The sequence below is a fragment of the Xiphias gladius genome, chromosome 13, assembly GCF_016859285.1.
Source record: "Xiphias gladius isolate SHS-SW01 ecotype Sanya breed wild chromosome 13, ASM1685928v1, whole genome shotgun sequence".
Taxonomy (NCBI): Eukaryota; Metazoa; Chordata; class Actinopteri; order Istiophoriformes; family Xiphiidae; genus Xiphias; species Xiphias gladius.
The window spans coordinates 5,527,612-5,544,570 of NC_053412.1; the positions used below are offsets into that span (position 1 = coordinate 5,527,612).

The window sequence follows — 16,959 nt, forward strand, 5'->3', positions numbered from 1 at the left end:
AAAATTGCCCAGAAACAATTTTTAGGTGGACATAGTTTCGCTTCAACCCAACGCCTGTGGTCGTTTGGTCTAGATAGAAATTGCCAGAGTGTGTTATGGTTTCAGGTGCATGAACGACACGTGCTACGGTGAAAATGCTCCCCTGGAGCTCCACAGCAAATGATTACTTGGGTGAATTTGGTGACCATTTGAATAACTTACTGATATGGTCTGACTTTCTGATACCGTAGCTCTGAATGTGCAGGTTGCGATGTCCCTAGATGTTTTCCAAAATATGACTTTTATCGCATTTTTATTACCATTACATTAACCTCTACTCATCTCTCAAACATAAACGTGACATTGAAATGCAAAAGGTATTTAGTATAGGCTTAAAGATGAAGGAAAAAGATGGCAAAAAGGGGAAATAAAATAAAAATGAAGCTGTCATTCGGCGGTCAGTGTAATCATTGTTAATGTAATGTCATTTGGAATTGGTGATCGTGGTGGTTGAGTTGAGTGCACAGAAAAAAAAGGAGAAATTGCATGTCTTCCCACTGCCCTTTTAAAAACGATAATGGAAGTGGGATTGAGAGGGGGGCGAGAGGTGAAGGATGACATGTGGATGAAAAGAGAAGGCTGCTCATTTCTCTTCCTGTCTCAAAAATAGGAAGCAAACAGGAAACACTGCAGTGATAGAAGCCGACCTCAGACGGCGTGTGTTTATATTTGCATGTGCGTGTGTGGTTGAACACTGTGTACCAGACATGGGGCTGAATGAGGGTTCAAGGACCTGGAGGCTACACAGAAAGGGCTTCAGATGAAAGGGGGCAGCTTAGACAGGGGGTTCAAGTCCAACTTGTTCACATATCTGTTCCTGCCTGACTGACTGACCCAGATCGGCTCCATCTATCTCACTTCAACTGCTGTTTATGCTGAGCCGCAGGAGGGAGGAAAACAAAACGACTCCCCGAGCAGTACTGCGACAAGAAAACAATACGCAGAGGAAGCTCTGCTGTTTCGGAGACAGCACCCGAGAGGCTTCGCCAAAGTGGTGATCTCAGAGCAAATATGCTTTTAGGGAAAGTCAGGGTTTGTTTTTCTGTGTCCAATTATCTGCACACTGGGCACACCCACTCTCCGTCTCTGCAAACAAAAAGTAGGATTTGTGAGTTTATGTGAAGGGCTTTGCACGTTCTTGCAGATGTGTAAGCACAGACAGGCAGATGTCGGCCAGATGATGCCTTCGACTGCGTGTTTACCTATTTAAACAAAGCTTTCAGTATCTAGGCTGATCCAGGGACAGCTTTGCAAGGTTTTTACCAGATCTGTGCTCCTGCTTCTTTGAGAGGCCTCGGGCTTCGTAGACCCATTTGGCGCACACCTGCTCAAACACACCCGCCGCGGTGTGTGTGTGTGTGTGTGTGTGCAGAAAAGGAAAAAGTCTGTATTTCTGGTACACAACAACGCACCGGTTTGACCCTGAAAGATCATCAACGCTCCCTTCAGTCGTCAGAGGCAGCAGCCACGCCTGCTGAGTGTTCAAGCCCTTTTCGAGATTGCTTTGGTTTTAGGTCACATTACTGTGTCACACGAGGTCGAGGCTTTCTCCTTCCTCTGGTCGGTCCTGTGAGTGCTCAGTGGATGTGTCCACGTGGAGGCAGAGGAAGGACACATTAAGTGCTCGTGCTGGCATTGTGACGGCCGTGCGCGCCCTCTGATCGTTGCTGATCAGCACATTGTCAGCCGGAGAACAGACTGAACTTCATGACACAGTTGATGTCAGTCTATATAAGGATGGAAATCAATTACTACTGATGCTACAGTGTTTTCTCAGCCCAGTCGACGTCTATCAAGCTTTTTTTATTCCTGCACAGCGCGAATGCAGTTTACAGCGATAGCCGTAAAGTTTTTTCAAATATATGAGTTCTTGTTATAGGACAGTGGTTGATAAAAGCAGGCTTCTCCTTTCTAGCTGACAGCAGCGACAACATTGTATGAGATGTAGCTAGCTGGTAGGATTGAGATTAAAATTAGTCCCAGTGTTATAAGCACAAAAAGGAAAAATGTAAGCTCAGACTGTTGTTTCCTCCTAACATAACCATTACCTGTTTAGCTTATATACGTCATATTGTAGTTTGTATTTATTTCACTTTAAGCATTACAAGGGAAAAGGATTTGAGCTGGAGAACTGATGAAAACAGATGTGTTTTGAGAGCAAAATGCTGTCTTGGAGGACACAGCCGCTAACGTTACCTTCAACTCTGATATAGTAGTAACCCACTTCCACACAGTGGATGTGCTACTTGTATAGAGGTTTTTTTTTGTTTTTTTTTAAACTTAACCTGTAACCCCACAAAAATATAGTTAGTTAATTTTGGGCTCCTTGGACTTTCAAGTAGTGCAGGGTTAAAATAGTATGTAGCAAGCTAGTTAGCTGGAGTGGCTAACAGTTGCAGTTTACATTGGAGCAAACAAACAGGTTTGATCCATTCTTTACACCTTTGCTCATGTATTTTTTGGTTTTGGAAAAGCTAAAAAAAAAAAAAAAAAAGGAAAAAAGAGGCACATCCTTCCAGACTCTTTAAAGGCTCTTTAGTCTCTCTTAATACAGCCCCGTGCGCTCTGCTTCAGTATGTGGAGAACCCCAAAGCTTGACAGGCCTGCTGCGCCTAGTTGTGGTTGCAACAAGGAGTTTAGCAAACAATCTGGTAACGGAGGCACTGGGATTGTCAAAATGTAATAAAATGTTCCCCCAAGTGCATAAAAAAAAAAAAAAAAAAAATGGAGGAAAACCTGCCAACGCGCACAGATGAATAAACACTGGGGGGGGGTAAAGGGTTTGGTTTGGTGGTGTATTTGGTGCCATGTTGGTCAGACACAGTGCTGACACAAATGGGATGTTGCGGCCAAACTATTGTGAAAAGTGTCACATTGTTGTGTTGCTGGAGGCCCGAGTCCCTTTTAAGTCTCCTGTGTGTGGTATGCATTTTATGGTGTCTGCAGAATATAATATTTCAGTGGTAGAACATACCAACTTGACGTCTGTTTACCATTTCAGACCGTGGATCATTTTACAAACTTATATCGACACAAGCTCAGAAAACTCCCTCTCACCAGACATCTTAGTCTATTCTCTTTACTTTACTGTATGTCTCATAGACTTAAAGTCCTTCAAGCGTCCTTCGAATAAACTGGAACAGTCTGTGCCATAAACAACCCGATTAAGAGGAAAGCTCTTTAAGTGAATGTAGTGTTGTTGGGCCTGTTGTTGTCTCTCCTGCTGTGTCAGCTTAACAGTGGTGTAATGACTGTCTGGCTGCACGGAAAAGGCACACACACCCAAGCCCACACACACACACACACACACACACACACACACATTCACACGCACGCAGAAACTGACAGTATGTCAGCCAAAACAAACAAAGAAGAGTTTCTGCACATTGACTTCCATCTGTCTAGTTTACCTTTCTCCTGGTCATCTTTGTGACTTGCCTCAATCGATGAGGTGTATTTTTTTTAAAATGCAAGATTCACAATGTGAAACATGCCTCAGAATAAATTTTATCCCGATTGCCCAAATAACATGACAAAAATCGAGGAGCTGACCGCAAAATTCCGTGTCTCCTCACACACACTTTGTCGTCTCAACTCTCCTTAGGTGTAGTTGCTGTTTCTGTGGTAACTGCGAATCGTCTCGCAGATGCTTAATGTTCGCCAGGAATGCTGCTGCTTTCCACGGTGACAGGAAACCAGTCAAACCAGACCGACAGAGCAAAAAACGAATATTTCAGACAGATGGCTGGGTGAAGAAAAATCATTACCTATCGAGGACGCTGTAATAGCTCAGCCGTGCACTAAATGTTCCGCTGTGTGCCCACAATCACGCTTCGCGTGGTCTCAGCGCTGGAGATTTTAGGACGAAAACTTTTCCTGTTGTGACAACTCATAGGAAGCGAGGGAAGGTGCTGAGGGGAGGAAAAGTGGAGGATGAGAGGGCCCTAATCCCCCATAATCCCCAGTGGGGGAACGAGCTTGTGCCTCCCTCTCCTTGCTTCCGTTTGTGGTTTGTTTTGAAATTTCAGAGGGCTCTGACTCGGCGGTGGGGACCACGTGTCTCTCAGAAATGTGACTATGGACGGAGGACAAATGAGGACAGGGACTTACCGGAGAGCGGACCTGCCGCAGGGCCTGTGGGCGCAAACGCGCACACACGAGACACACACTGACCCCTAGCTTCACACAAAATAATAAATCCCCACGAAAACTGTGTGGGTGTGTGTTTTGGGCAGTGTACAAAAATTCAGAGTACTTGCATCGTTCATTTTCAGATTTGCTCAATTCTGATTTTTATAGACATTTTCCTCCAATTATTTAATAAATAACTCACATTAAAGGCACAAAGAGAGAGGCAGGGAAGTAGAGGAAGGTCAACGTGAGACAAATATTTGATAGTAAAGTGGAAACTTTAAAGTGAAACCTTTCAGACATGAACTCCATTCTGTAAAGGTCAGTAAGGTCACTTGTCTGTAAAATCCAATCTTACTAGGTCGGATCTGTCAGACGGAGGTCTGAATGGATGCCGCCGCCTGAGATTACGACGTGCTGATGTACACGTTTACCTGTTGTGTGCCGAGCAATCGTGACGGCCTCGGAAGCGACGCTTAAAAAGCTGCGACCTAATCCCGGGCATCGTTCAGACCTGGCCGGTTGGACTGCAAAGGGGAACTGTTTTGGAGATTTCCGGACACAAGCAACAGCACAAGCTACAATACTCCATTTTGCGAGAAAGGGCTGGAAATGTGTTATCTGACAAGCTCCTAGTTTGAAGGGGCCGTCACGGCACTTGCTTACTGAACAAGGCCTCTCCCGGAGAGCACTGGCCATAACAGACGGTCTAACTGTGTCCGTGGCCAATTCTAAAAACTGTGGAACCCTTGGAGAATACACTACTTCTGTGCCGGTGAAGGAGCTCATATGTCCAGTCTGACTCTTTTCTCTCGTGCTCTGTTTGACTCCAGCCACACCTCACACCTCCCGCCAGCCGTTTCCAAAAACACACAGACAGGACCCAAACGTGGCCTCTTCTTTCCATCAGCTGGACATCCAATTAGCCGTGGCCGGCGTAGTAGGGGCCGGTAATTTCCCCGGAATGTCCACACGCATGTTGCGAGGGTTTCCCTTATTGGCATCACATGGGCGCATCAAATGACTCGGCCAGCGTCGGCATTTTGTGTGCAGCTGGATGTTCAGATTGGCGCAGAGATGTCCTCGCTCACAGGCCCGTGGCAGGCAGCTGACTTGAGTTGAGCGTAAGAGCTGATAATGAGTGCAAATGTGTGCCGGTGTGTGTGTGTGTGTGTGTGTGTGTACATGTGACAGAAAGCAAGACTCCACAGGCGGTCTATTTGTGTGGATGGCTTGGACACGGTTACAGACGTCTGAATCGGCTGATCTAATGTGTGTGAGTGTGCGTGTGTGAGTGTGTGTGAGTGTGTGTGATATCGAAGGGTCGCTCCAATAAAACCGAACGTCGGATTAATCGGTCCGATTGAAATTTAGACAAAACACTTCCTCATGATCGTGAAGTTCTTGCCATGTGGTCTAATGTTCTGCATCGGACCTTTTCTTCTCAGCTCAGTTACGAAATCAGGTTTTGGCCGCTGTATATTTCGGATTTCGTAGCGACGGGAGTGCTGTTCACCGGTTTCCTTTCCGTGTGTGTGTACGATCATAGAGTGCGTTTCGGATGCAAGGACCCTGGATGAGTTAATCCCCACGTAGTGTCTCCGGGGGGGCACCGCAGGAGGTGGAGCCTTACTTACTGACAGTCTGGACGTTCGGGGTTTAACCAGCAGGCCACCTGCTTTCTCAGTAATAAGGACTTCATCAGCAGCTCAGAGGGAGGTCCACTCGCGGGGGTGTAAAGAGGATTTTTTTGGGGTCGATTTTGGGGCAGAATGGTCTTTGTGTGTCTGGGAACACTGGGCCAAAAGTTGAGGTAGTATGTGTAGGTACATGTATGTAAGAGCAAATCAATTAAAAAGAGCTTTACTACTATAAAAAAAAAGTATATACAGGGGCAGCATAAGAAAACCTAAATATGCCGTCAGGCCCGAATACATTATTGATGGCACAGAGTCTGAAAAATGGCCCCCCCGTATTTGTGCCTCCAAACATCAACAGCGGCACAAATAGACGAGGTTAATCCGCGTGTGATCCCTCGAGCCTCGGCGTACATCCTGTACCCGCGGCGGCGAGCTTGAAGAAAACACCTTTTGTCAATGAAATGGGATTTGCGAAAGTGCCATCTGGACGCGGGAGCAGGAGCTGTGTCCCCACGCAGCGTCTGATCCACCCGGCCAGTCAGCCAGCCTCCCTGAGGTCAGGGTCTGAGATCAGACTGACCTGATCCCGGGGGGGGGCTTTAAATCGATACACATCAGATCGTAGTACAAAACCGATTCGATTTTGGGAAAAACAGGAGAATCTTATCGTTTTACCATGTATTTTCTTTATACTAGGGGTGTAGAAAAACATGAAGCTGCATTGATTTAAATGCACGAAAGTCACATTACTATAAAATATTTAGAAGAAACTCTCACACCCTTACTCTCTGTTCTAGCGTAGCCTAGAAAGAGCGACTAAAAATATCATAGACACACTGAGCTGCCGCACCTTGAGGTTCAAATTTGGCCTTGAAATTAAACGTCAGTCATCGAACTATTTTCCTGGTTGAGCCTGGGGGTTCCTGGTCGACTTTGGGTGCAGCCCATTTGCAGCACAAGCTCCACCTCGCTGGAAAATGTCCCAGAACTTTCTGCCACATCTCACGGCCTTCACAAGTGGACGGTATTTGCTCAGGAGCAACGGAGAGGGATAACGAGGGGAACCGTCGCGGCAAATGGCCGAAAGCTCCAGAAGATTGCGTGTATTTAACTACTGTTAATTGTGAATAATTGTTGACTGAAGCAGTTTGGTTGCTTTTACATTTCCAGAGCAGTCAGACTTTTTTAGAAGTACTGAGATTAATCCAATAAAATTTGGGCAAATACAGTGGTCGAGACAGCATCTTATGAGTCTATAGAGTGGCATTAATTCAACTTTATGGTCATTCAGGAGGCTTTTATTGACTTTTATTCCCTATTTAGCCAACTCTCATTGATATAAACCTGAATGAAGGTAGGTTTTATTGCACGGCAGTTGAAGTAAACTGTATTGGATTTAGTCTGCTGAATAAACTAAACTTCAGTGTATGTTATTATGTTATGGCCTGCTATGTTGTACAAGGCAGATAAATATGGTTCCCACAGTCAGATTTATCAGCGACATGGCTTTTCTTATTTAATGGGTCTGCATAAATATAGCATATCCTGTAGCATATGTGTGTGTTAGAGGAGATTTAAAAAAAAGATTTATCGATAGTAATCCTGGAGATTAAAATGCAGACACACTGTATTTACATGTGTAGGCAGGTTGGTATAAGTACGTATGGAATATAACAACATGTGTGCTTCCATGTATGAATTGATCTTTTTTTCTTTTCTTTTGTTTGACCTTGTATGTATATTTTCTCTTTCCCCCTTTAAAGCACGTTTCGATAAGTGTTATATAAATGTTCTTTATTATAATTGCTTATATTTTTGGGTCCCCATAGGAACATGATAGGAATGTGTTTTTTCCTTGCAGTCACCCTGCTTTTAAATAAGCTACAACTACATTTGTAAATACCAAAACATGAACCGAGCCTATCACATGACTAAAGTAAAATCATTTCCGGGCGGGTTTTAAAGCCAATTCGCAGGCGTAAATCACCAAACACGAGCCACGTCGCCCTCATTAAAGCGGTTTTTTTTGGGGGGGTTTTTGTTTTGTTTTTTGTTTGTTGTTGTTAAGACGCTGGACGTAGCGGTGTTGAAGTCAGCGACCGTTCTCAGCTCCTGCGGTCGCCCTACATCCCTGCGCGCTCCCGGCTGCGCGTGCTCGCTAGCAGCGAGCAGGTCCACGTGAGGGAGCGGTGGGCGGAGCAACCACGGAGATGGCTGTAGGGGGCTCGGTAGTATGTAACCAATGGGAGGTCCACGTATGGATAAATATTTACATGCTGGTGCCCCCCCCCCCCGTCTCTTCGTGCATATGTCCTGAGGTCTACAGGAGCAGCAGCTATTCATGCTTTTAACTGGGAAGTCGGGGTCAACAGGGAGGCGGCCAGGAATGTTTATTAGCCAGAAAATGTGGAGTTCAAACCTGCTATATTTAGTTTACTCCTGTGGAATTGGTTGGCTTACTTGCACTCAACCTACATTTTTTGGCATCGACTGAATGACTGACATCCACACTTTTATGGTTTCTAGAGGGAGGACAAGGCACACATTCCTGCCTTGTTCATGACTGAGGTGCAACTTTTACCCGCTTATTTCGACAAGGGTGCATTCATCGTCTTTTGGGAAACCTGTCCGCATCGAGTGAATCAAATCCATCCAGTCATAAGAGTTTTACGTAGAAAGAAAAGGGAACAGTCCGGTGTTTTTGTTTTCATTTTTATTTGAGGTGCAACTGTCTAGTGCAATTGTAACGTCACATTTGTGATGGGCTGAGGAACATGCACAAAACAATGACATACTTCTGCTAGGCGTTTCCTTTGTGGTTTTTTTTTGTTTTGTCAAGTGTCTCATTATTGTGTTCAGCGCTCCAGTTGCACTACGAGCAACTCAAAACACTTAGCTGTAAAAAAGACAAAAGAAGAAGAAGAAGAAGAAAAAAAAGAAAAAAACAAAAACAAAAACCCACTGCCATTCATTTAAAAAAAAAAAACAAACAAACAAAAAAAAAAAAACTACACACGTCCCCAAATGGTATAACAGTCCAGATCATTTGAGCGAGTGAGCTTTTAAGCGACGGCAGAGTCCACATACAGTACGAGGCCGTGTGTCACCGCAGGAGAGACAGCATCTTAGTGTCGAGGTAAATAATCCTCTACTGGTCCCACCCTGAGTAATGACATCACAGGTAGTTCAAAACCTGGCAAAACCATAGATATATATATATATATATATATATACACACAAATATATGAATAAAATAACTAAAAAAAGCCTTTATATATGTATCTATGGTTAGAAACCAGGCACTTGGCAGAGTTTAACTGGAATTTTTTCCTATGTACAAAGTTCACTACCTTGAAACAGTCATGTCCTGTTTATTCGCTTTTCCATTATTTATTTGTACAGACCACTAGGACATTTATTACATCAATAAGAGCAAAAACATAAACAGACAAAAACAAATCCTAAACCTTTCCCAGCGACCCTTAAAAAACATTGATTCCCTGCATAAATGTTTAATGCTGCATCCAAGAAGGGGGAGAGTGCTCTAGGGGTGGGGACGGCGATGTGAACCTCGAAAAGAAAAGAGTTCTCAAAGCAAACAATGAGACCCTGCTAATATATATTTCGTCATTTTTTACAACCCCCCCCAAACCCAGAAAAATCAAGACCTCGCGACATCTCGTGTCTTCAAGGTCTCGTGAGGCCCAGAAAAAAAGTCAGCTGGATTATTTGACTCCCATTCCAGATGGGTCGTACGAATCTTCAAAGTTCGTCCGCTGTCAAAATCATCTGAAATAAGTGCAAACGGAAAAATGAAATGGGAAAACAAGTAGATGCTGACTACAAAACTGTGCGCGAATGGGCAGCGCTGGGTTTAGGTGGGGGCGGGGGGGCGATACGATGGCACACTTTCCACGGGTCACACTGCGATGGGATTCGCCGGCACTGACAAGAGCACGAAGCGGGCTGCTCCGATTGGCCGAGCCCTATGTTAGCTCCTCCCTCCTCCAGTGGCCCCGAACAATGGGTCGACTGTAAGTTCCTGTCAGCTATGTCCTTCTCTTCATCATCACCACGACAACCAGCACGACAACAAAGATTGTCTGAAGCAGGTAATAAAAGTTGGAGACAAAGCAGACACACACACATTCGCACGCACGCGAGCGAGCATGAGCACACACACACACACACACACACACTGGTGCAACTCCAAAGTCTTTCAGTTAAATAAAATGTGCAACAAAGGAAAGTTGTTTTTCATCTTCCGGTTAAGTTGAAGTGTCCTCAAGACGGTGGCATAGTCGGTTCACAGTATGGCGAGACTCCTTCGTCCTCCTCCTCCTCCTCACCTTCTTCCTTCCGTCCCCCCTATCTCTCATCCTCAGGGGGCTCTCCAGTGTGCGGTTTCTGTGTTACCCGGACGAGCCGGAGTTCTGTGCGGCGGGGAGGACTTGCGTCGATCCGGCGGGGACCGGGACCGTAGGCTGGGCGCTGCTGGTCGGGGAGCCGCCGGTCTGGACCTGCGCCTGGAACTGGGCCATCTGCTCGGGGCTGGCCAGGGTCTTGAGCAGGTTGTTCTCCTGCTCCAGCTGAGTGTTGCGCTCGATCAGCTCTTTGATCTGCTCCTTCAGCACCTCCACCTCCTCGCGCACGGCGTACATCAGGTGGCTCTTCACCAGGTCCTGAGGAGGGAGGAGAGAGAAAGAACGAGGGGCGGTTAGCTAAATATTCATCAGGTTCCCTCTTCCTTGTTTCCCCAGTGAGGAAAGAAAACATCTTGTTCCAATCACATTTCTGCTTCAGACTGAAACCAGCCTCCTCATTACTCAACATAAACAACACACACTTAAATATGCTACTTCAGCTTGTTTCTTTACAGTTAAATCACACTACAGCTGAAACTATTAGTCACCGAAGGATTTGTTTCATTTTCCAGCAGAAATGGAACATATTTTATGGTTCCAGTTTCTCCGATGTGAAGTTTTGCCGCTTTTCTCTTATTTATATAAAGAAAATAAAAGAAAGAAAACTGAATATTTTTGGGTTTTGGACATTTGAAATGCCCGTAACTGGGTTTTTTTCCATCTTGAGACTAATTAATGAATGAATTTATTAGGAAAACACTCACCAGATTAATCAATAAAATTGCTGCACCTACAGCTGAGGTAGTCTATTAACTTGCTAATATAGTTAACCATTATATAACTAACCATTAACTGTAACTGTTTTGACCAACGATTAATTGTTTCTCTCATTTTTCAAGCAAAATGCCAAAATTTCTGCTGGTTTCAGCTTCTCAAATCGGAAGATATGCTGTTTTCCTCTGTTATATATCTTAATAAACTGAGTGCCTTCGGGCTTTGGACTGTTGGTCAGACAAATGCTATTTGAAAGCGTTACCTTTGGTTTCTGGTGAAACGTTTTCACCGTTTTTTGGACATTTCGTACACTAAAAAATTGTTCGAGAGAAATAAACGGCACATTAATCTATGATGTTTGGTTGCGGACGTACTCAAACTCAACACTTCTGGTTCACACGTATTTGTCAACTTCCTAAACCATCTTCAGTTACCGTCCTCTCTGTTTTTGTAAAATGTATTCTGGCTCATCCATCTTCTTGTATACTCTGTTTATAAATCAAGTACCACAAGAGACTACTAGCATAAAAATAACTAATCTTACTGATGGAAAAACTGACTCAGAAACACGCTGTTACAGGGGAAAATGTTTGACAGCAGAGTGCAAAGGCTAAATGAGCATCGTAAATCACTTCAGTCCTGCACAGCACACGCCAACTGTCAGTGTGTGAAAGGAGGAAAACGAGGTATTCACCCACAACATGAATTCCTAAGGAGGAGGAGGATTAAAAAAAAAAAATGCTCAAGGGAAACAGCTTTGCGATGCACTCCCATGATGATGCCTGAGCAGTGTGTCGAGCCAACCTGCTGCTGAGGCGGGAATTTGCGTGTAATAATCTGAGCATCCCCCTCTTCTGTAGACCCGCCCCTCCTTCCTCACTCCTCCTCCTCCTCCTCCTCCCTGCCCCGGGAACAAAATGTTCCTGCACTGGGGTGGGAGGAGCCAATCACCGGCCGAGTTATTTATACCGAGCCAAGGGGAGGCTGCTGCTTGCCTAGCAACACGGGACAGGGAGGGAGTGAGGGCGGGGGGCTATGTATATGTATGGGAGAGAGCAGGGGGGGGGAGTAGCGGGGTAGCGTGTGAACCTTAGCCTGGCCCACATCAAGTTGCCAACAAGCCGGAGGTCATCGGTCCAAATCGTGACAGAGCAGGAAGCTCCTGTTGCCTCTAATTCACATACCAGCAGGTGCATATGTGCGGAAAATTATGCGGGTTTTTTTTTTTTTTTTTTTTTTTTTTACAAATGCATCTGCAGCTCAATTTCCAATAATAATCACGTCCAGAATACAGAAAAGCGCCATCATGCCTTTCATTCATTCATCGCTCAAGAGAAGCTTTATGTCCCCTCTCGTTAGTCTTTATTTTCTCAGCCTCGTTTAACGGGCTTTGGCCGTAGCTGCAGGAGTCCACTTGGGTTACATAACACCGGAGGCAGCACATAGATGCAAAGCATGAAACTGTGATTCTTAATTTTTTTTTTTTTTTTTAATTAATGTAAAGCATTTGACTATTTACAAACGCAGCTCGTTTAATTTGACTGGATTTTAGAGGATGAAAAACAGCAGCTTACCATTGCTTGTTCGATCTTGTTGTCTATGGCCACCACACTTGCACCCGCGGAGCTGAAAGACAAGAAGGGAAATAGGATTTCGTTGGTTGGTTGTGATGTGACATTAGCTGAGCGCTGCAGTGTGTGTGTGTGGGGGTATTTGATGGAGATGTGTCTCCATCGAGGGCAAATTGACTGGGCATTTGCGGTCTGATGCTGCCAGGTGAAAATATAATAATAACAATATAATAAAGAAGACAAAACTTGATATTTCATCTTATGAAGCTGCCTGTTTTTTTTTTTTTGTGGGGGGGGGGCAGCCTATAGCTCACACACACACACACAAAAAAAAATCATGATTAGTGTCTGTAACAAAGCGAACCAAATGGAGGTCGCGATAGCAGGTTTTGACATTGATGGCGGAGAATCAATGGGACAACATTTCGTGCATGTTGCCTCATTTTAATCTACGGCACAAATAACCAGCAGACGATTAAAAAAAAAAAAAGAGCGAAAGCTTGCTGACATTACCTATTGTCGACCCTGACTGATGCACTCTCCTTCCCAAGCACAGAAGACAGAAACGATATCGAGAAATTCCTCAGTTGACAAACGCCAAGGTCCATCGCCACTGTATAACACTGGGAATTCATGCTACCCCGTCCATTAACACCCCCGCAGGCGATTCATCGGCTGTACAAACTGGGAGTCCAGCGGTATAAAAGTAGAAAAACAGCGCATTATTGAGGGCAGGGTGTTGGGTCTGCTCTCCGGGCGACCGCCGCGCTCGCAGCCGGGACAGGGCACACAAAGACTGAGGCGGCTAAGCTGCAGTTCCGCACACCGCGGCTCCCTCTCTGGGTAATGCATGCAGGAAATCAGCGCCAGCGGCCGCGTGATTGGCGGAGAGGGGAGCTCATTAGCATAATACGTGCCAGAACCCGGCCCCCGCGGCGGCGCCGATTGGAGGAGAGGGCGTTCGCGGTAATAATTTATGCCACATCGCTCTACCTGCTGCACCGTCCTCTATAAAAGCCTGCATCCGACCCAAACACATCGGGCAAGGAGAGGAGGGGACTGATTCGACCGAAAGAAAACTAGCAAGGGAGCAGTTCAGCGAAGCACATTTAGCTTAAACTGTCTGTCTGGTCTCAGAGTCCGATGAAGTGTGATTTTTTTCGGGGGGGGGGGTCGGGGTTCACGCCCGAACGTGGACCGCAGTCGATGGGGAAAAACTTTGGTCGGCTATCAGTTTCCAGCTGTAAGGTGAAACTTTTGTCACCACCTGCCGGTGGTGTCTTGACTCGTGTCTTAAAACGGTCCTCACGCACACTCCCAACACTGAGTCTGCACCGGCTTCGTGTGACTCGAGCAAACATTATCAATTGCCCACCGGCTGACCCTGTGGTAAGAGAGGCTAAAAAATGCCACGCCGCTGGGAGGAAAGGAACAACACTGGAAGCCCTGGGAGTGTGAACGGAAGAAAAAGGGGTCAGGCGGCGGAAACAGTGGAGGCTGAGCTCCTTTGTCCTCTTTAGATCAGTTTGACTGAAATGGGAACACACTGTGCCTCACACTAAAACAGGGCCACCCCTCATTATGACAACTGGCGTTGTCGCAGATTATCTGGAAACCGTCTCCGCTTCTCTGTTTCTGTGACGTGGAGACCAGTGAGAAGAAAATCAATCGCCATCAATTTTGACTATTAATTTCTTGTTTAAGTAATTTATCAAAGAAAAATTCCAAATATTTGCCTCTGCTTTTTTCTGTTTATAAATCACTGTAATTTGATTTCTTTGGGCTTTTGGACTGTTTGTCAGATAAAACAAGACATTTACAAGATGTCACCTCGGCCTTCAGTTGAATGTGTTGGGCATTCCCCCCCCCCAACCAATCAATGAATCGCTAAAATAACAGATGAATTGATGACGACGTAAGATTCACTTTGGCAACTTAAGCCAAATAGAAAAAAAATATCTCAAAGGGACAAAAATATGTATTTTTTTTTTTCAAACTAACTAAAATAATTTTGTCTTCAGACATCCTCAGAGAAAAAAAAAATTTTCAGCAAAAATTATTTGCTCTAATTCTGTCGCTTCCCAGATTATGAGACGGTCAAATTAAGAATTTAACTATCACAATCAAATGTCAATCATTAGTAAATTAATAGATAATAAAATAGTTGCCGCCCTAATTTAAAGAAATGTGGTACCTTTGACTAACCATGCCATCCGTTATAGAGTAATTAAACTCATGCAACTGAAACCCTTATCAGCAACACTTAAAATAAACAAATGCAGATTTTCAGTTCCTTTTTTTGATTTACCCATGGGGTGTGAATTACTTGAGCAGCTGATCAGATCAATATTTCGCTTAAAATGCTTATCAATTTAGGTTACGGTAATGTGATTCGATGGTGTGATGATGTGTAGGCGTTGACCGATGTGGTCACTAATCGAAACCTACAGTTTGGACAAACAGCATACGAAGAAAAAGAATGACATTTAGTGTCAACAACAATTTAGTGAAACTAAAACCGTCAGGTGTACCGTAGCAGCTACTGTCAGGGTGTGGTTTTCTTTTCACACATCTGACCACACACTCACACACACACACATTTTAATTTAATCAGTATGAGTTAATTGACCTCAAACTGCTGCTCATTCACACCTTTCATTGACTCTGACTGGACAAGGAGACACATGTAAGAGCTTCGACAACCGTCTGCAGCTTTAAGCAGCAGTGGGGGCGATCCCCGACTGCACGTCAGGAGCTCCCTTCAGACACCTGTCCTGCTTTAAGCACCTTAGCTGTGTTATATCCGTCTCTGGCTGGAACATCCACTGACTGGTACCCAGTTTCAGGAAGTGGACTGTGTGTCATCATGGGATTTTGGAGATCAGAAACTAGTCCAAAGAGAAGACAAGACCCCTCAACCTGCTCATATCTTTGTATTTTACTTCCTCCTGCTCTATCATTGACTCTGGTTGTGTGGTCACGGGAACTCTGAGGGGACAGGGATTTTAGAGAACTGGAAAATAACGTTTGTGTTGACTTCTCCTTTTTCTTTATTTTTCTTCCAAAGGAGCAGCATCACATGTATGTACAGTTATAGAGAGTGTGCAGATCTGATTCATGTATGCTTATGCAAAAAAAAAAAAAAAAAATGTTTGAAACAAATATTAAATTCTGTAGAGAAAAGATACAAATTATGTGTTGGGAAAAAAAACCAAAAAGTACAGATTGTCAACTGGAGGAAAAAGTGTGTTTTTGTAGGTGGGACAGGCTGTACACATATTGTTTTATTGGGCTCGGGAGTCTATTAGTGGCCTGATAACTGAGCAAAGGGAAAATATGGGATGAGTGGATCAATTGAGGAACTGGAACATGATACTTATCTGGCAGTTGAAATTGGAGAGAAAATTTAAACTGAAAGCCGGCAAGATAGCTGTTCTGTCTCGATCTGGCCAGAATCATGTTAGAGTGGATAAAAAATTTGCCACTGTCAAGCGTAGCAACATGCGTGTGAAGAAGCAGGAACACTGTGTCCTCAAACACACTGATAGCCCTTCGGGGCAGCTGAGCGGGAGTTTGAACATGCTGATCTCATGTGCCTTGATGCCGTGTTGCTGGTATGGCACTCACACGAAGGTGGATTTTAATACTGCAGGTGTTAAATTTCCCAAAAATCTCATCTGCAGGCCCTGCTTGTATTTTTCGCCCTAACTGAAAACAGCGCCCAACATTTAACCAGCCAAACGTCGCCACAGCGACGACAAATACCAGACAGATACATCAAAACAAAGCCCCTCGGCATCCGCCCATGTTTAACCCCCGGGCTGCTGCAGTAGACCTTGCCCCGCTACACCAACGTGACCCCCTGACAACATGACAAAACTACAGCCATCGTTACCTCTTCAGATGCTTCTCCAGCTCCCAGAAGAGCAGCTTTAGAGCCATGCCGTCCCTGCCCTGCGCTCCTCCTGCCCCGGCCAGCCCCTTCTCTCTCATTGATGCTCTCAGGCTAAAAACACACTCCAACCAAGCACTGGGCCTCCACACCCACCCCACCAAAAACACCCCAAAACAAACACCACCACCACCACCGCACCTCCTCCGTCCTCCTGACCTGCGCCTCTCGGCCCCGACCCCCTGCACCCCCAGCTGTGGGAGCTTCACATAGGGGAGCCTGACCAACAGCGGAGACCAGGGTGGAGTGGGAGCGTGTGTGCCTACATTGGGAGCGCGCATTAGTGTGTTAAGTCTTCCTGATTGCCCCTTTATTAAGCCTGAATCACATTTACACTCTCAGACGATTGGGTGCATGGTGATGGGAGAAAGTAGGGTGGGCGGTGATGTCACTGCGCAAGGAGTCATGTCACCTCCCACTTCTGTTGTTATGTAAACTGTCAGCAGAGATTAGGGTGATCCGTCCAATAGGATGAGCTACTTTTGACC

General features: G+C 45.2%; 1 protein-coding gene across 1 annotated transcript; it reads right to left on the reverse strand.

Moving 5' to 3' along the window:
- Positions 1–9,165: 9,165 nt before the first annotated feature.
- Positions 9,166–13,308, reverse strand: zgc:65895 (uncharacterized protein LOC393546 homolog). Its single transcript, XM_040141680.1, has 3 exons — positions 13,033–13,308; positions 12,523–12,574; positions 9,166–10,492 (listed from the first exon to the last, which is right to left on the reverse strand). The coding sequence occupies exons 1-3, from the start codon at positions 13,152–13,154 to the stop codon at positions 10,223–10,225; spliced, it is 444 nt and encodes a 147-aa protein (XP_039997614.1). The 5' UTR covers positions 13,155–13,308; the 3' UTR covers positions 9,166–10,222.
- Positions 13,309–16,959: the final 3,651 nt, after the last annotated feature.

Coding starts and splice junctions, on each gene's coding strand:
- zgc:65895 (XM_040141680.1), bottom strand. CDS start 13,154: ATGAATTCCCAGTGTTATACAGTGGCGATGGACCTTGGCGTTTGTCAA. Junction 12,575..13,032: donor TCAGTCAGGGTCGACAATAG/GTAATGTCAGCA, acceptor CTTGTCTTTCAG/CTCCGCGGGTGCAAGTGTGG. Junction 10,493..12,522: donor ACAAGATCGAACAAGCAATG/GTAAGCTGCTGT, acceptor CTCCCTCCTCAG/GACCTGGTGAAGAGCCACCT.